The 20,468-nt window shown below is 35.6% G+C and overlaps 1 protein-coding gene across 3 annotated transcripts in view; it reads left to right on the forward strand.

Moving 5' to 3' along the window:
* SREK1 (splicing regulatory glutamic acid and lysine rich protein 1) overlaps positions 1-20,468 on the forward strand; it is a 36,392-nt gene that overhangs the window by 8,101 nt on the left and 7,823 nt on the right. Inside the window, exons 2-9 of one of the 3 annotated variants that reach the window (XM_069002307.1) lie at positions 318-4,987; positions 5,275-5,390; positions 6,689-6,853; positions 7,782-7,960; positions 8,566-8,696; positions 10,147-10,261; positions 12,757-12,876; positions 15,130-15,651. In XM_069002307.1, coding sequence (XP_068858408.1) covers positions 5,328-5,390; positions 6,689-6,853; positions 7,782-7,960; positions 8,566-8,696; positions 10,147-10,261; positions 12,757-12,876; positions 15,130-15,651 — 1,295 coding nt within the window. In that variant the 5' untranslated portion in view covers positions 318-4,987; positions 5,275-5,327. The remainder of the gene's footprint in view (positions 1-317; positions 4,988-5,274; positions 5,391-6,688; positions 6,854-7,781; positions 7,961-8,565; positions 8,697-10,146; positions 10,262-12,756; positions 12,877-15,129; positions 15,652-20,468) is intronic. The other 2 variants (XM_069002308.1, XM_069002306.1) reach the window with 2 other exon arrangements.

Below are 20,468 nucleotides of genomic sequence, written 5' to 3' on the forward strand. Positions count from 1 at the left end.
AGTGTATTTAAACAGTGGTAAATCAAGGAGGAAATCGCTACAGAATGAAATCAATGTAAATTATGTGACATTTAATGAACAATTTAGCAAAAATATAATTGTAAATTAAGATTATTAAGCTGTGAAAAGATGACTTTTTGTGTGTGTGTATTGGTAGGTTTTTCTTTAAATATACTTTGAAAATGCAAAGGTTGAAAGCTAAACAAAGATGCCACCCTAATCTTTCTAAATTTTATGTCCACATTATCTGGTAGATGGATTTTGACTATTAATTTGGTTTTGTATGTTTTCTCTGTGTGATATTTGTGCATTATTAGATGACTAGACTGGCCAAGGCAGACCTGTTACACTTGCCTGAGTTAGGCATTGTTTGCCATGCCACTAAACCTGCCGCCAAGTGAAACCTTCATGGGGGAAATGAGATCGAAGTCTGGCCTGCTGAAGATGGACGCCCTGTCTCTGTTTTTATTTTATTTTGCTTTCTTTCCTTTGTTTCTTTTATTTTTATTTTATTTTGTCCCTTTTTTGTTTTGTTCTGTTAAATCTCTTTCCCTTGTACTTGTGAACTGGTACTTCAGTTCTGTAAAATGATGTTTGTAAAGGGTTCACAGTGTTTGATTTTGAAGTTGACCTGAAGCTGCTTATGAATGGTGGATGGTATACAGAGAATTTAGAACATGATTAGTTTTTAATGCTCTGAATTAAGGATAAATTTGATGTGGAATATGTTTAAGCATCTAAATTTAACAGATAAGTACATTATGTCAGAAGACAGGAATAGTGAAAAATTCATCAATTTAGAGATATATTCTTCCATATATTGTGCTTTATGAGTTTATCTTGGAAAAGGACAGTTAAAACTCTTGCATCTGGAGAAAGCAACTTCAGAAAGTAAAGTCATAATATTTCTCTGCTACTTTTCCTCAGCAGAGTGTTTTATTTTATGTTGCACCAGCTATTTAAAAGAAGGCTTACTATTTATGTCTAATATGATGAGTTGAAAATTATTTTTTCTGAAATTGAACTTTTATGAGTATTGAATGTCATGAAATATTTGTTTTCTTCTGATGAAACCTTGCTTCTGTGAGGTCAGTGGCAGTAAGATTTCATCAGGGTTTTTTTTGTAATTTTCAGAAAAAACTATTTACCACTCATAAGTACAAATGCAGCCTGAAGTTTTGGTTGGAGTGTGTTATGTGAGACACATTGTCTTTTAACACTGTTACTTGTGGGAAGACTGAATCAGTTCTCTGTGTGTGTGTGTGTGTGTGTGTGTGTGTGTGTGTATTGCACTTTGACATGCTCCAGTGGTGATGATTTCAGGAAGAGGTTTAGAAAAAACACCAAAGTCAGGAAAAAAAAAGTGTTTTTCCAGTCATCTCACAGTCTCAGAAGCCTTGGTAGTTCATGCTGAAGTGATTGAGATGGTTCTCATCCCTAGAGGATGTTCTTACTTCTTGTGAAACAGAAGCCCTGAAACAGAAATGGTGAACAAAGTGGTGTGTCTAGTCCTCAGGCATTGCTCTTCCCAGCCAGCTGCACTGGGATCTCTTGGTTTCACTCTTTTCACCAGGCTCTGCACTGCAGCTGGGAAGAGCTTTGATTCATGATCTTTGTTGGATTTTGCTGTGGCAGTTGTAATTGCCAGTAGCTGTAATCTCTTTATTCACTTCTGCTAAATCCACTAAGATTCATGAGTTGGACCGCATAAAAGTTATTTTATTTCTAAGTGTACATATTCCATTGATGTAAAATAGCAGGAAAATAATGACTTCTTTTTAATGTTTAAAGTAGATTGTGAACTCTTTAGTATTTTTAAAACAAGCAAACTCACTCACTGCAGAAGCACTTCTGGATGTGGGGGTTAACCTTATAGGATCACTACAAAGAGTAGGAAATTAATTTCTTTTGAGTGCTTGAAGAATAAAAATACTGTGCTTAGTACTTGCTTAATGCAGATGATTCTGTTTAACCTTCAGTAGAACTGATTCTAGTATGGACTAGGTTGTCTAGGGCTCTTTAGACTAATGGTACAAAAAAGTAGCAATCACAACTATGCCTTTAGGCAATGCTGAGAATATGTACATTTTGCAAAGGGATGAATCAATAAATAAATGATCATAGAACCTGTAAATTACTAAGCAGAAGAGCTGCTAAGAAATCTAAGGATGCGGTATAGATATGGCATATTTATTTTGACTGCTTCCCTCATTAGAAAATAAATCTCTTCACCTCATTCTTATTCAGATTTTAAATACCATGTTCTAAAAATGAAAGTATTATTCTTAAGCTAAATTGTCCTAATCTGTTGTGTCATAACCCGCATGTCTTGTTGTGTTTTGTGGGCTTGTATTCCCATTACAAATACAATCACAGAGATAAAACTGCAAAATTTAAAGTGTTTAATTCATGAGATTATTTGGACTCATATGTTAATTTGTTTTTCAACTGTTTAAAAAATATGGAGGTAGATATTAAAAATACTGCAATTTTTTTTTCTCCAAAAGAGTGTTCTAGAATTTTTTAAAACTTTGACCTGGTCTTAGAAGCTGGAAAAGTCGTTCTGAAGAGACAGTACCTTTGCATATACAGGCAAATTTTCAGGGTTCTGTCTGTAGAAATAGACCCTTTCTCATTGTTGAAAATAAAATAAATGAATCTTTCTTTGTGGTGTGGAACTGACCAACTTGATTTGGTATTTAAAATAGAACTTTACATTGTTGAAAGACCAAAGTATTCTGGAAATAATGCTGCAAACTTTACAGTTTACATATGCATGCTGTTCATTCTGTGAGCTGCTATAATGGTGAACTTACCTGAAATGTTCAGTGGATTTCTTGAACAACATTTCAGCAAGTTTAATACAGTTATTTCAATGCTATGACCCGTATACTTAAAGTTTAGGCTTCTACTTAAATTGCTTTATGAACTTGAGTCATTGTCCATCTTAGTTATGCACCTAACTGAGCCCCTATTTAAAAGGGCTAAATGCCTAAACATTTTGTAAGTTTACCTAGTTAAGTGTGTATTGAATTGGCTGTATGTAAGTGCATACTTAAATTAGGCATATACTTATGTACATTACTGACCAAAGATCTCAATTAGCATGCACCACTTTTAGAGCCATTTCTGCCACTGGATTTAATTGTGCCATGTTTCCTGATTTATAGAAACCTGCATGAGTGTCTGGTTAACTGCAAGATGCTCACTTGTTCAGGATAAGTTCTGGTTCATTAGTTATTTGAAAAAACTTAAATATTTCAATTTTCAGAAGAACTGGTACATAATTCTATGCCTAATTTGCATGCACATCTGCTGGAACTGTATATTCAAAAGCCTGTTTGTAGGCCTGCATATTAGGCAGGGTTCGCAAAATACCTGATGTTTTTGAGCAGTCAGGCAAATCAGGTACACCTCTCATTGCATGCCCAACTTCAAAACGAGATCCGTAAAGAGTGCTGAACATTGTGATGATGGCTTAGATTCATGCATATTTGTTTAAAAAGCCCTGGAAGTCATTATTGCACAGTTAACTCCTCTAATTGCTAACAATTTTCCTATTTTTCTCTCTTAGATAGGAAAATCAAGTGGTTTCTTTCTTACATGTTAAGGAGAAAGGTGTCTCAAAATTTAACATAAATAAAATAAATGTAAATAGGAAGCATGAAAAAAAATGGATACTGTTATTTTATCTGTTCTGTTCCACCCATGATACATATAAATTAAGTTTCATTTAGATTTGTTTTGTCCTTTGGTCATATCCAGCTGTAACCCAGACTTAGCTGCAGATCTGTAGAGCAGGTTTGCAGCACTTGTTTCTTTTCATTTTTTAAAGTAGTATGTTTTCTGTGGTGTCAGTTGGAACTCTCATCACTGAACCTGCATGGTGTTTTGAAACTTACCTCAGATTTTCCTTTTGATAAGAATATATATTAATCTTTAAATTTTGAATTTAGACATTTTGTAGTTGAAATGTGCAGTTTGAATCAAGGCAGGAAACCACTGGCACAGCTTTTATATATTACTTGACTATTAAAACGATTAAATAAGAGCATTTACTTTATTTAGGTCCATGGGGTTATACCAAAGGGCTCAGTTGGTTAGCATATATACAGTTATGCCAGTAATTTTGAACAGATCATAGATACCTAGTGTAATCAGAACTTCTTGCAGTAGTTTTTTAGTTCAGTGTTTAATGTTTGTACCAGTTCTAATCCCTTTGCATTTTGAATTTAAAATGTACATTTAATTGTAAACATAGTTGTTTAGCTATTAATCTTTTGATTTTTGGAGATTTTGGGGGGGTTCATTTAGTAGTCTAATCATGACTAACATTGAGTAAAACCTACATTTAATTCAGATTAGTTATTACTTAAACTTTAGGCGTGATAGGAGGCCTACGATCAGCTTAAAATAGCATGAAGTACATATTTTGGGGACATAGAGCTTGGTTAGCCTGATCAGTTATGATTTTCTTCAATCTCTGTAAATTTAGATTTAACTTAGCAGTTTCAGATAAACTGAGGTGACCTAGAATGTGAGACAGTACAAATCTAATTTTTTTCTACTCTTCTTTCCTCCACCTTCAACTTCACTTGTAGTATGTATTGTGTGCAGTCACAGTAGTTCAGTAGTTTATTATTTTATGTTTTATTTATTTTTACATTCTGAGTAGGTAGCACCAGAGGAATAAAGAAAAGCACAAATTTCAGTTAGCACATACTTTGTTTTTTTCTTTTTCTTTTTTTCCCCCCCTTTTTTTTGGTTTTCTTTCTTTTACTGATTTGGTTATTTGCCGTTTCTGGGGATTAAACTTTAAAAAATGTTCTTCTTTTCTGTATCTGATGTTCTGTGTGCTATTAGTGATGCAGCCAACACGAACGGTTGTCATGTGTAAAACAACTTTCGATCACCGCGAAAACACCGCCCTGGGAAAGCGTCCATGCTTGATATCGTTTGGTTCATGAACGTTAAGTTTCCAGTACAGGTGACCCATAGCTCAAAGTGTTAAATAATTATATACATTATTCAGTTTTTAAAATAATAATCCATTAATGAGATTGCTAGTCTTTGAAGTTTTGCTCACTTTTGTTTTTCCTAATAGAGCAGGGTAAAAGGAAAAACTTAAGATATTTGTTTCTTTGTAAGGATCTGGTAGATAGATTCATTGTTATTTATTACATTTTTTAATGCAAGGGTAATTGTAAAATCATAGAAAGAGTAACATCTGTCTAGTGTTCCAACTCTGTGTAATGCTTTAATTTGCTTCTTCAGGTAAAATTCCAGATGAAGCCAAAGCCCTCTCTCTATTGGCGCCTGCTCCTACTATGACAAGTCTGATGCCTGGTGCAGGGTTGCTTCCCATACCTACACCAACCCCTCTGACTACAGTAAGTTAAATTCAGTGTCTATATAATTTGTGGTTTCCTCTGTTCTTGGTAGCCTTTTCTGTGTTCAGGGAAGGACTATCTGGTCCATGGATGTTGCAGTGAGGGTTTAGCTGTGGTGAGTCTTCTAAGGATTGATCAGAAGATGTCCATGTGCTACCTTTCTAGGGTCTTTCAGAGTAGTATTTTCCAAAATAGTGGGTGAATACTGGTTTTGGTTCTTGTTCTTTTTAATAGCTGTCCTGCCCCGTAGGGCCATTAATTTGGTCCAGTGGAGTTATCCACTGACAAGAAATTTATTAAAACCTAATTACATTGACACAAGTTCTTCAGGATATTAAAAGCTGCAGTAGAGACTTTTACTTGATATCTCTACAGCAAGATTTTTGACTGTTAGACTCTGTCTAACAATGTTTTCACTTCAGAAAGTAGAGAAGCTTGGTTCTGCTATTTTTGCTCCATTCCCTTTTGCCTCTGTAAGCCTTTCTTGACATCAGCGAGCTGCTGTGGTTTATTGAAGGAAAATTTAAGGTTAAAATAGAGTAGTTTTTCCCTTTGTTACATAAAAAAAGGTACCGATGGCTTGTTAAGAGTTCCCCACACTTTTTTGAAAACTCATTTCTTGAAAAAACAGTTGCTTTTTGGGTCAAGAAAATTCAAACCAGGAAGTCAGTGCACCAATTTTGTAGTGCTTTTTAAGTGACTTTTTATAACATTTTACAGGAGAGTTTTCACTTTCAGTTCCAAACATGAAAGCTGTATTTTTCTCATTCTCTAGGTATGAGGGGAGGAACTTGGATGGAATATTCTTTGCATTTCAACTGTAATTAATCTTGTCCGGGGTGATTCATTTTTCCAAAAGACACTTTATGTGTCCCTTAAGTGGCCCTGAGCACTGGAAATCCCCTTCTTCCCTTGCTGGGCAGAATCTCAGCTGTTCAAAATCACTCATCTAGTTTCAAAAAAATGAGAATACTAGCAGTGTCTGAGAAAGAATCATACTCAATTTGAGTGACTCTTAAGCATTAGAGCCTGTACGTTTTGTAATTAATATATATCCCTGTCCAGATCTCTTTGATAAGATACTAAATAATAACTCACTGAATACCTTAAGTATGAAACTTATTTCTGGGTAGATTTTTCTTCTGTAAAAAAACGTGAAGTGCTGTGACCTTAAAGTATTGCTAATATTCATTACATCTGTTTTTGCAGAAACGCATCCAGGCAAACAAGTATTAAGAAGTGGAATATCTTTCACAGGTGCTTGGCTGCAAAGTGTATTCTGTGCTTGTATTTTCCAGCTTGGTGTTTCACTTGGTACTTTAGGGGCTATACCAGCAGCAGCACTGGATCCTAACATCACAGCACTGGGAGAAATACCACAACCACCAATTATGGGAAATGTGGATCCATCCAAAATTGATGAAATCAGGAGAACAGTCTATGTTGGAAACTTGAATTCCCAGGTAGCTTTTCTTCGTTTCTGTGTTGTGGAAATACTAACAGAAGATGTGAAAATGTAATCTGTGAATTCTAATCTTACATGTTAAAAAGTTTCCATTAGTTAATGACAACATTAATTTAAACAAAACTCCCTAATTGTCAGAATGCCAGAGAAACCAAAGGTGAATTAAAGAAACCTTATTGTGTGTGTTGATTAAGTGTACGGTTTGGTTATATTAGATGAGCCATCCTCAGAAGTCATGAGATTGTGGTAGCTGTCCTCCAGGGCACAGTGCAGTTGCATAGGAACAGTAAGATGGAATGATGTGTCCTACTGGAAGTTGCAAAATTAGCATAAATATCTTTCAGTCAGCAGCTTGGTTTTTCAAGAGGTGATTGGATTAATTGAAAAATAATTTGCTTTTGACTGATAGCAATTTAAATACTACATTTTGGGTTTTTTGACTGCTGAAATAGGTACTGAGTGTAAAATTACTATTGATTGTGATAAAGTAAAACAAACTGGAAGCTAGTAGAAAGCCACATAAATGTAAGTCCTTTAATATTGATTGGATTTTTTTGTTTTATTTGATCAGAAGTCACAATTAGTAGCTTGGAAACAGGTGTATAAGGAAATTTCTTATCAGTTATTTCAGATTAGTTGTCTGAAAAGTGCAAAACCCTGTGTAAAAGTCCTTTTTTTTTTTTTACCTCGGTGAAGGACTAAGGGCTAGTGGCTGTACTGTTTAAAATTGTAGAATATTCATAAATTATTGGAAGAAAAAATACTTGCCTTTAAGTCTTAAAATGTAACATTACCAAATTCATGTCACCTTTGTAATAATGTTGAGATATCATTCCAAAATCTGTAGCTCTAAGACTACTGAATATATTAGATAAGTGGTTTTCATTGTATATTTTACTTCAGCTGAACTCTTCAACTCTTTCTAGACTACAACAGCTGATCAGCTGCTTGAGTTCTTTAAGCAAGTTGGAGAAGTCAAATTTGTGCGAATGGCAGGTGATGAGACACAACCAACACGATTTGCTTTTGTGGAATTTGCAGACCAAAATTCTGTACCTCGAGCTCTTGCCTTTAATGGAGTTATGTTTGGAGACCGGCCACTGAAGTAAGAAATTAATTATCCATATGACTGTTGAATGAGAGATTTCTTTGTATTGTTGCATACACATTTATGACTTACATGTAGCAAAAGGCTGCGACTAACGTTTTTTCAGTATGCAGGCCTATTGTTAAAAAAACAGAACATTTTTATCAACTCCAGTTTCACAGTTTGGCCTGAATTTCTCTCAATAGATTATGTATAGCATTGAGTAAAATACATTTATATTAATCTTGAGTAGTGTAAGCCGTAATAGTGAAAAAATATTTGAAGTCCATAGTACTAATTAAGTTTTCTGTATGATGTGTATGTAGTTAGTAGGTGTTAATGTGGAGATTTGATCTGAAATAGAGAAGTAACTTCCTACACTTCTACTAAAAATATTGTAACACAGAAATATTGTGCTGCTTTTATTTAAAAGTGTTAAGATTTCAAAGTAATAAAAAGTACTTTGGATACTTGGAACAGATGGGTGTTACAAATCTGTAGTTTTGCTGAACTTTTTTAAAGTTTTTAGTTGTACACCGGAACTGAGATGTTCTCCTTTCTTGTTTTTCATCTGCCCTGTCCGAGTGTTTAAGAATGAAAGGCTTTATTTTTCTTTAATTTAGGATAAATCACTCCAATAATGCAATAGTGAAGCCTCCTGAAATGACACCACAAGCTGCTGCCAAGGAGCTAGAAGAAGTGATGAAGAGAGTAAGGGAAGCCCAGTCTTTTATATCTGCTGCTATTGAGCCAGGTAGGTATATTTTGTTCATTACTGAACAGACACATTCTGTATGTACCTTTTCTAAGAGCATTTCTACACATTGCTAAGAATATTTTCAGATGCAGGAGAAGGGTATCCAAATTTCACATATTAGTATGTGTTGGAGAAAAAAAACAAAATAATCAAAATTCTGTTCATGAAACTAAACAGTGGAATGAAGCTTTTTATTTAATCATTTCTTGTTTCCAGATACATGTTCACTGAATGTTTTAAAAAATGCAAATTTAATACTAAATTGGTACTTAATGGTGGTACTTTTTAGGTTTAGAGTACTTGAAAACTTTTAAAAGAAAATGCTTTATATTTTTTGTTGTCCTTTAGCACCCATTAGTGCTATAGTCTCATGACCAGAGTGAGCTAGCATGGTTCTGAAAGCAGTAATATTACGCTTTCCTTATCTGCAGAAGATTAATTTTGTTTCTTTTTCATGGTGGCTCAAGACTCTATGCATCCTCAAAGCAAATGGGATCAGAGAATGAATCTGGGATAAATATTAACATATTGTAAAGGACTTCTTTTCATCCAGATTGTTTCCCTGTTCCCTATTAGCACTGAGATGCCAAGTCGAGTAGGAAGGTGGTGTTGTGTTGAGAGGTTAGGCAGACATTCTAGTGGTGATTTATGCTGGCTTAAATGGATTGCAAAACCACGGCATAAAAACATTCTCAACTTAGCAGACTCCTACTTATTTTCATCAGCAACCTTTTGCCTTTCTTCTTACTAACAAACCCAGATACTGTCTTACGTTGGTTAGATAGTGTGGAGTCTTGAGGGTTTTTGGGGGGGGATTATTTTTTGGATGGAAGTAAAATAACTCGAGCACTTTATCACTGTTAAGCAACAAAGTAACAATTAGACTCTGAACCATGATGAGCTCACTGTTAAGGTTTCTGTTGACTTTTGGCCTTTGGTCAGACTTTTCACCCTGTTCTGTTCATCCTTTCCTCCTACAAAACAATGAGGAATAAAACTTCAGTATTTGTGCAGTGTTTGAAATATCTAAAAATACAGACAGTAATAATGATCTATATTATGTGCTTGTTTTCAAAATGATGCCCTCTAAATTTACTCAATTATTCTCAAGTTATTAAAAAAAAAAAGAAAGTAATTATATTAAATAATAGACCAAAAGGAGGACATGTTATGATCTTGTACATTGTGGCAGCAACATAAATCCCGTTCTTAGTAGAGCTAGCTGTTTATAATTATCTGGTTTATGTGTACTGCTGCAGGATGGCTGCACTCAACGAGTATATGCAATGACTTTCTTGGATGTTTCTGAAGGATATTTGCAAAGAAGGAAGATGTGCAGAGAGTAGGCCCCTTGCAATATATGTGGTACATTCCACTTGTGCCAGATTGTTAACTGGGATCTTTAAATGTTCTGAGCTTACACTGCAAAGTGGTTTTTTCCTCTCAGAGTCTGGAAAGAGCAGTGAAAGAAAAGGCGGTCAATCTCGTTCCCATTCTCGTTCAGAATCCAGGTCTAGCTCAAAATCCCGATCTAGAAGGAAAAGATCGCACTCAAAACACAGGTCGGTATGCTTTTTGTTTCAGACTAAGATCATATTGGGATTTTTTGCATGGTGCTGGTAATGGAGATTTTTTTAGTTACACACAAGTATTCCTGTAGAGATTACTAACTTGCACCCAGCAGATCAGAGTAACCAGGAACTTTGTCTCTGAATAGGTACTCTTTTCCTCTAAATCCTAAACGTTTTTAGGATTACTTTCAGTTAAAACATACTAGAAGGCACTTCCTGTGCCATGTACAATAACAAGTTATGTGGTTTCTTTGTATATTTTATGGTTGTGTACATTAGGCTATGTAGCCAAATAACAGTTTGTGACCTGTATTTTAAAGAGAAACCTGCATTTTGTGCATGGAGCAGATAATTTACTCGTAACATCCTGAGCAAATAGGCTGGCTGGTTTTTAGTTTAGAATTCCTATTGTCCTCAGCTTCTAAACATTGAGTTAATAAATGCAGTGTTTTTATTTACTGTCCTGTAAATGCAAAGCTATGTTTTTAAAAACCTTTTTTTGAAGGTTGAATTCAGACTGATGAGCTTTTATGTTTTAAAAAAAGCACAGGGAAAAGGCTATAGGGGCAGTTTCTAGTTTTTCAGATTTTGTTTGCTTTGTTAAATCTGTTCAGTTCTGAAAAAGAAGATCATTAGGTCATTCTTGAAGTATACCCATTAAGGTTTTTTTCCAAGAATGAAACAGCCTTCTTGTTCTGTGAGACTTCTAAAGGCTTCCCAGAACAGTCCAGATTCTTTCAATTGTCAGGAGTATCTTCTGAGAACCTAGGTAAATCATAAATCAATAAAGATATTTGACTATGTTAAGGATAAAGAAACCCTCAAAACTTGGAATGTTATTTCATTGCTTGCACTTTAAAAAGTTGAGTGTTATCCGTATTGCAGCAACAGCTCTGCTGCATCCTTTCATTCATGTCTTTTAATAAGGCTACTAGGATTCTTTTAGATACGGAAGATCTGGCCGAGAGGGAGTTATCATCAATTTTACTATCAAAGAAATACAGTACAAGTGCAGGCTTAAATTTTGCAATAGCAGGAAACCACAGCACGTGTTTTCTGATGACTTCAAAATGTTTGGTGCTTTCTAATGCAAGAAGGACCATTTGGTCACTTCTTTGTTGCTTGCTTCTCTGCTATGTTTCTAACTCAATAACTGAAAAACAAACTTGGTTTCATGTAACAATGCAGTAATTTCAGTACTATCTTATACTGACACAAACCAAGTGGAATTTTAGAAGATAAGCTTTTATTTTTTTAAATATGGAAAACCTGTTCTTGAAACAAATGTTGATTATTATATTTTGTTATGTTTTGTAAATTGTTTAATATTGCTACTGTCAGTTTTGAGAACATGCTGAAAAGAAGCCACTCTGACCTGTTGAGGCAACTTCATTCATAAAAATAATCAATCCATATTGCTTCCCTGTTTTACTGTTTTATATAACATAATTTTCATCTTTGTGACATAAAATGTATTCACGGTTGTGCTTTGATTCAGTTGTAATTAATTGGCCTTGCAGTTGATTTGTATTTCTCTGCTGATAAGGAGAACAAAGGTGTAGGTAAAAAATTGCTTCCTCTCCTCTTGGTTTTATATTATGCTGTGTGTCTTGAATTCTGGAAAGTAGGTGCAGCTGTTACTTTTTGTACGTCACAATTCTTCAGGTTTTACTGAGTAATATACATGATCTTTCTGTCTTTGGTAAGTTAAACTTCATGGTACCTTAATATCTCAAGCAAAGTATCCAATGATGTTGTTTTTTGAAGCTTAATGTGCAAATTCAGCTTTTTATTTTTCCTTCCCTGGGGAAAAGGGTTGTCAAAGATATGGAGTGTTTTGGAAAAAAAATTTTAAGTGCTGTTTTTCTTCATCAAATCTGCATAAGACTTTGTTTTTTTAATCAGAGTATCTGCACTTTATTTACAACTGAAATCCATACTAACAGGTCGTTTTATCTGAAAAGGTAACTTGACTAAAACCTGCACCGCACATAATCAGGTTTTTTTTTTTTAATTTAAGTTATAAGGATAGAGAACAAAGCAAAAAGAGATTGTTGTAGCCAAAGTCATCTTTTTTTAATGACTAAGACTTCAGTAAGTGATTGGGCCTGGAAAGGAAATAAAATGTAACTAATTATTTTTTAAATTTGCTAAAAATTGTTAATCAGAGATTTTATGCAGTGTCATTTTGTGAGGACAACTGTTGTAAATTACATTACCTTTTATTTTCCTGATTCATGGGAGATTATTATGAAACATCGGTATAACTTAAATGTTCCATTGTTTCTAAGTAGAACATGTACACCTGGTGAAGCATAAAGTATCCGTATTTGCAAAAACATTTGCAGACAGTATATTTTTAAGGTGTAATTCTTTATATAAAACTATGGGGTGACACCACGCATGTATACTGTCATTTTGTTGGTCAACTTCATTTGTATGAAGTTTCAATATTAAAATATTTTTCTCTGGCATTCTTCGTTTAGAAGTAGATCTGGCAACAGATCTCTCTCAAGACACAAGGACAGACGCAGATCAAGAAGTCCCCTGAAAAAACGTTCTAGATCTACAGAAAGGCGGAAATCAAGAAGTCGCTCTCGTTCTCGGTGAGATCTGTTCCACAAAATGATACTGTTAGCTCACATTACAGAGTTTTTGAAAAAAATTTAACAAACCTTTTAGGTGACCATAAAGGGTGGAGTCTCATCTGTGGGGCTAAAGGACAGAAAGTAATATTTAATACTGAGTATAGTGGTCTTGGCTGGGATAGAGTTAATTGTCTTTCTTGTAGCCTGGATGGTGCCTACAGGGGTTAAATGATCATGCTGAGGCACCTTAACTTCGATAGTCTCGTCTACATTTGTACTTAGATCCAAGCTGACTGAAAAGAGGTAATTTTGTCAGACTACAACCAATAGTTAAGGAATATCTTGTGTACCTTGTGAACCTACAAAAAATATGGATACTGCTTGTTTGATGTGTGTCTGTTGAGAAGGTTGAATTCAGACTGACCTAGATCCTATATTGTGAGAGCACGTATATAGTTCTTGTGCATGAGCTTTTGTTTTCACCTTTGATGTTCTCATACGTCAAGCAGCAGGAACAAATGCATGTGTCTGTTGTATGGCATATATGTATTTCAGGATGTAATATGTGTGTATTTTATCTAGTTTATTAGTTTTTGTGTCTGATCATCTAATTATTAAACTGTGAAATTTTAACAAGATCATAGCATAATTTTTTGAGCAATGAAGTAGAGAATAAGCTCAAACCAAAAGTGCCTGTGAAAATAGCTTCATTAATATGTGTCTTGGTATGTTCTTAGTTTCATTTCTGTAATTCCCTTGATTCATTTAAAGGGAGATTTGTACTTGGGTTGTGCAGCTGCCTCTTGCTCTTTGAGATAAGAAGTTTTGTGGGAAAGAGAGCTGTAGATCTGTGGACCTATGTGGAAACAAAACTAGACTATGTAGCCAGCTGGGTTTTATTGGTGGGTCCTTTCGATTCTCTTGTTTCTGTTGTCTGGAGCTTCTTGAGACATCTGCTCACTGGAAGGGGCAAGTCCAGTGAAATCTCTCTGATAAATTAACTAGAAGACATTTCTTCAGAGGTTTTAAGGCTGGTGTCGTGGGGACTGTGTGCTGTTTTGTCTTTATGATGTTACATTCCTTCTCTGAGACTCCTAACAAAGTATTTGACAGAACCTAATGGGAATCAAAGTTATTAGGTCACAGAGCATACAACAGTCTGCTGTTTATTTGCAGTTGAGAAGATACTGCCAAACACTTCTTCAGTTTGAGGACTGTTTGAGTGCTTAGGACCTTTCATGTGTGAAGGAGTCTCTTTTAGAATCTGTGAAAATCTAGAATAGATACCAATACCAGATAACTTCTGTCTGTCTGGTTCTCCTTGACCCAATAAGGCCTGCTAATGAATTTCTCCTCTTGTGCTTTTTCCTGTTTTCTCTCTCTGAACAATTGTTCTTTTGTCACGTGTCTCTGTACTAGAGAGGAAAGATGGAGTCTTGCATTTTCAAATAGTCCTATACTATAATGTAATCTTCCAGCCAAAGTTGTGAGCTAATTAGTTTTTGTTTGACTTGATGATTTGAACATCAGATGGAATTTTCCTTACTGTTCTTTTTATGAGCATGTATCCTACTTCCTGTCCCAAAGAAGCTGCTTTCCTTTCTTCTGTTTTTACTGTATTAGCAATTTTTCAATAATTTTCAAATTCCTAATGACATTACAGATGGTTGAATTGTCTTGATTGAGTTTTGATCTTATATTTGCCTTTTAAGGGTATCTGGTGGTATTTTTTCTGGTATGTTTTCTTTTTATTTCTATGAATTAAGTGTTGTTGGACTTCCAAGCAGTTCAAAGATACCTGTGTGAGACAAAACTGTAGAATATAAAGACTTCTGTCAGTCAGCTGTCATTATTCTTTTGGCAGTGACTAATCTGAAGGTCATTTTGTGTGGATATATTTTTAGTGAAGAGTGGATTTAAAGACTGTAGAGTTTTGTCAGTTCTCTGACAAAATAGAGACAATATGTATAATTACGTAACTGTGAGGTGGAGAGAGACATAGTAACATCACTTGGAAGATAGTGGTTTGATTTGGTTTTGGCCTCCCCTTCTCCAATTTGGTTTCCAAATTTTTCCTAGCTGTATATAGCTGTGTATTTCCTAGCTATATGTAGATTTCCCTCATTGTGAACAAGGTGAAAAAGTAAAATACTGAAGAATTACTATTTTTCAACAGAGACACTTTATCTTGATGTATACTAAAAAGTTAGTTGTAATTCTGATTGGAAAGTTCGAAGATTAATTAATGGGTTTGTGTTTGGCTTTTCACAGGGACAAGAAAAGAGACAAAGAAAAGATCAAGGAGAAAGAAAAGGCCAAAGAAAAAGACAGAGACCGAGACAAGGAGAAGGATAGGGACCGAGACAAAGACAGGGAAAGAGAGCGAGATAAAGAGAGAAATAGGGAGAAGGACAAGGAGAGAGATAAAGAGCGAAGCAAAGACAGAGAGAGAGCCCGAGACAAAGACAGGGACAAGGATAAGGACAAAGATAGGGATAGGGAAAAGGACAAGGAAAAAGAAAAAGATAAAGATAAGGAAAAAGACAAGGAAGAGGTAGATCAGAACAAAGAAAAAGAAGATACTGAGAAAGAAGGAGAGAAGGACAGAGAGAAGATTAAGGACAAGGAGGGAGATAAGGACAAAGAAAAGGACAGAGACAAAGAAAAGGAAAAAGATGGGGATAAGGAGAAGGATCGAGAAAAAGAGAGAGATGATAAAAAGAAGAAAGATAAGAGATCCAGAACACCCCCAAGAAGCTATAGCTCTTCAAGAAGATCTCGTAGCTCCAGCAGGTTTGTTTAGAATTTTTCATGCTTTTTTTTGACTTGTCAGTTCAGTGAGGCACCATCCTAATTTTTATGTATTGATATTACCACGTCTCTTATTTAAAAAAATATGTATTATTTCCATTCTGTAGATTTTCCTGTAAAGTAACATCTGTAATAAAAAGCTCTATATGATGCCTGATAGAACAGAGTTTCTTGTTGGGCTGCTGGTGCTTGACTTTCACATAACCGTATTATATAATCCTTGAGGACAGTAATTGGATTATTCTTGTGCCATTTCTGTATGGTGGAGACAGCCAGAAGTTCTGGCCAACAACACACTCATCATCTTTGCCCTGATTAAAGTTTGAGTCAGTGTTAACATAGTTCTTTCATTACTTACGTACTGCAACATTTTGGTCTGTAGATCTTGCAAACAGTTCTTCCATAGTACTTGCTACTTTTTGGCTGGATGGCTGAACTGCAGGAAGCAAGTGTATTGCTTGGCTGGCTAGCCTTTCACAGGGTGAATGTATCTCTGTTGGAGGAGACAGAAACCTTGTTTATCTGACTAGATGGCCAGGTATAAGTTAAAAGTAACATTCGTTAACATTGCTGACAGTAAGCAGGAAAACAATAAAGTTAATGTAGATGTTGGTTTTGGCTCTGAGGGAAGATTAACTGGCAGGAAGTCCAGATAAATTCAGTACAGCAGAAAGAGGCTGTAAGATTATAATCAACCTCTGTAAGCAAACTCAGGCATATTCTAAAAGCAGTGCAGCTAAGATAAGTTCAGAAGCATTAGTGGATAAGGTCCTTTCTGTTACATCAGGAATTAAAGTTCAGTAGTATTGCATCAGATTTAAATACCAAATTATATCTGTAACCTTGAGATAATGAAATGCTGAATGAATTGCTAAAGTTCTACCTATAATAATGCAAGTTCTGTTATGATAATTTCACTAGACAAAAGCAGAATTCCTCTAGTCCAAGCTCATAGAAGGTAAAAAAGGGTGAAATAGTTTCTGAACATTGTGTTTGTGTTATGAGGTTTATGGGAAAAATACTGTTTCTTCTTTAAGCATATGCAGCTTCCTATTTAAATGAGTGGAAGACCCACATAGAGATACTTATATCAGCTTTGAAACCATTTTTTTCAGTTCATAGGCCTCAGTGTTGAATTGGATAAGTGCAGAAAAATATTAGTTTCACAATATATAGCTTATATAGGACCCTTGGTGGAAAACCAGGTTCCTAAAGCCATACAGCAGGTGTAGTTAGCTGGATGTAACCAAAAGCTCATACTTTAGTTTGCAACAATTTTGTTCCCCCTTAAGAATCCTACTAGTTAAGAAAGTGCTACGGAAAGGCTCCAATGTCATGTACTTGAGCAAACAATTCTAGTGAAAATTAGTGCATCTCTTCTAGTGCAAAGTACAAAACATAAAGGCTTAGATAGTGGGACAGAGGGCATCCTTGGCAGCTTTGCAAACAGTAGAGAGTGGGGAGAGGCTGGTCCACCATTCAGAGAAACTTTAGCAGGTGGGAGAAATGGACTGATAGTCATCTCATGGAATTGAACAGAGAGAAAGGAATAGTCCTACACATGTGCAGGAATAATGAATGCCATTGCTTCAGTATAGCAGGGGGACTGACGGGCTGGAAGGCTGGCTGGCAGGTCCTTGCAGCTAAGAAGGCCAGCAATGTTGTGAGTAGTTCAAAAAAGGTAATTCTTTCCCTCTTCTGGTGAGGACACATTTAGAATCTTGTTCTGGGCTTCCCATTATAAGAGACATACAAATGTACTGGCGTGAGTCTGGTGAAGGGCCATGAAGCTGATAAAGGGCTTGGAGCTTCTGTCATACAAGGGGATACTGAGGAATCTGGGACTCTTTAGCCTGGAAGAGAGAAAGCTAAGGAGCGTCTTAAAATATGTATTAATATCTAGTAAGAGCATGAAGAAGACAGAGCCAGCAGAGGCCTGTGACAATTAAGAGGTGACAGGCACATATTGACATATGGGAAATAAAAGCGCTTCTTTCCTAATGTTGAATTTGTGGTTTTTTTGGGCAGACTGGAACCAGTTACCCCATGGGATTGTCTCCTCTATCCATGGAGATAATAAAATCTGACTGGATATGGCCCTGAATAACCTCCTCTGGTTTGACCCTCTTGTAAGGTGGGGAAGGGATAGGTAATTCCAACCTTAGTAATGTCATGGTTCTGGTTCTCTGAAAAGTAATTCTGAATGGGTTGGGTTACAGAGTCACAGCTTGCTTTTAGCAGTCTCTCTTTGGTGATTGACATTGCATAGTTTAAATGGTTGCAGGCCTTTCCAGTGAAGATAATTCGACCATGAGGCATTTCAATTGCCTGAATGTCCAGTACAGCAGTTCATTCTCATCATTTGCCTGATAAATGTAAAATACGGGGCAAACAGTCATCTTTTTGGAGAAGAGGTGAAGGTGGAGTAGGACATACAGAACCTTCTAAGAACTAGATAGCAACTGACCTTGCTTTGCTGACATACAGCATGCAGGTACTGGAAATAAGATGGTTATTTGTGATTCCTAGCTGAAGGAAGAGACAGACCAGGGGGGAAGAGAAATCAGGGAAAGGAGCTATCTTACACACTAGCAGAACCAGTAGCACCAGATGAGGTGCATAATGTTATTTCTGTGTATGATTAAGAGACATGGGATCACTATCAAAATATTCAGAACTTGTTTTTCTTAAATTTTGCTGTATTAGTATTGTGTAAGAGAGTTAATGAAAGGGGTGCACAAAAATCTTTGTATGGACAAATGCAATAGAGATGGGAACAAATGCATTGAGATACAGTTACAGTTCTTTAACTTGAAATAAGAGCAGAAACTGAAAATGAGGTTTCATGAATAAGCCGTTTCTAGTTTGAACACAATTGCTAAAGCACTTGGTTTGCAGGTATGTATGCTGGAAAGCAAAATGAAGTGGGAATATACTCAGTGTAGCTGAAGTGACAGCACTAAGAGACAATAATCAGTTTCCAGTATCGTCATTTAAATAAAGGTGATGATAAATGTGGAGATGTTCAAAATAAAATGCATGTTAACTAGTGAACAACTGATGTAGTTACTGTGTTATTTAGTCCGTGATTTTGAGGCCATTTTATATTTTTATCAAAGATAAATCACACTTAAAAGCTTGCTGAACAAAATATCTAAGAAATCTTGTCCTGTGCAGCTTCAGGAGGTCACTGTCTTGGTTTTGACTGAAAGAAAGTTAAATTTATTATTATCAGCTGGTACAGTGCTGGAGTTTTCTTATTGATTATTCTCCTCCCCAGTGGCATGGGGGTATGGAGCGTGAAGGGCAGTGGGGGGCAAAAGAAGGCAGAGAATGAGTGAATGCCACTCTGGATTTAGTTGTCATCTGGAGTTAAACCGTGACAGTTCTTTTTTGACTTCTTTTGTTTCCTCACCAATCCCTTCTTTGTTCAGCCTTGTCATGCTCTGCCAGGCTGTGTGTTTCAAGAGTTGAGGAAAGAACACATTAGTAATTGAAATAAAATAAAATAATTACAGTAACAGTAATAATTGTAATGGAAAGTACAGAGAGGAATAAAGCCCAAGAGAAACAAGTCATGTACTACACAATTGCTCACCCCTCATGGACCAATGCCTAGCCCATCTTCCAGGGCAGTCTGCAGCTGCCAGCCAGCCTATGGTATGGAATATACTTTTGACCAGTTGGGTCAGCTCTCCTTGCCATGCTCCCTTCCAGTGTCTTGGGGACCTGCTTGCTGGCAGAGCAAGGGAAACAAAAGTCTTCGATTTAGGGTAAGTGACAACTAAAACATCACTGTATTATCAACATCATTGTCATACTGAATCCAAAACACAGCACCGTACTGGTTACTAGAAAGAAAATTATCCTGGCCAAAACCAGGACAGTCACAGTAGATTATATTGTCAGAGTATCAATCCATGTAGTGATACTGGCCATAATTTAATGTTTCCTTTTGTTATTTATCTAATAAGTTTTGTTTTCTTGGCTTTTCTAAATACTGAAGATTTAAATATACACAAATTGCAAAAGCTGTTATCCATAAATGTAGCTTTTGTGCTATATCTAGAAGTAAGTTTTAAATTTCCCTATTTTTCTTCAATGTTCTTCCAGCCTGCTTTTCCTGCTGTACAAAGAGTTGATAGGAAAAAAAAATTGTCTTATTTTGACAGATGGGTTCTGCATTTATGTTGAATGAAGATGTACTGGCTCAATTTTTGCTTTAATTTAATGTGTGCCTCAGTATAAATGACTGGTTATTTCATGTTTTTGTTCTATTCAAGATCAGTATCCATAATGGCAACTTCAGGAAACTCCATATAGCTATGTAAAACAGCTGCTTTTTAAAACACTTGAGGCTTTTCCATGTGTTACAGAATGATGACATTGTGCTTGCTAAGCAAGGACCACAAGACAAACAACAGAATTTATTTATCCTGATTTTGACAATAGCTTGGGCTTCATTTTGCAATATTTTCTTCTAAACCAGCTAATTCTAACTCATATATTTAGGAATTAAATTTCAGTCAGGGTAAACTGAAGTTGCAGTGATCTGCAGGTTTTAATGTTACATTTTGAAATTCATACTGTTCAAGTTACACCATTTTTCTTAATATGGCACTTCATTCAATTGAATTATTTTCCTGACTGAAGAAACTTAACTGGATTACTGAATTCAGTGTGTTTCCATTGTTATCAAGTGTATAAGGATTTTTAAAAAAAAATTTTGAAAGGACACAGCTTCTTTTTTCCTACTTGCAGCCTTGCCTTTCCCACTAAACTGAAGCGTACAATTTTTT

This window comes from Aphelocoma coerulescens (genome assembly GCF_041296385.1).
Source record: "Aphelocoma coerulescens isolate FSJ_1873_10779 chromosome Z unlocalized genomic scaffold, UR_Acoe_1.0 ChrZ, whole genome shotgun sequence".
Lineage (NCBI taxonomy): Eukaryota > Metazoa > Chordata > Aves > Passeriformes > Corvidae > Aphelocoma > Aphelocoma coerulescens.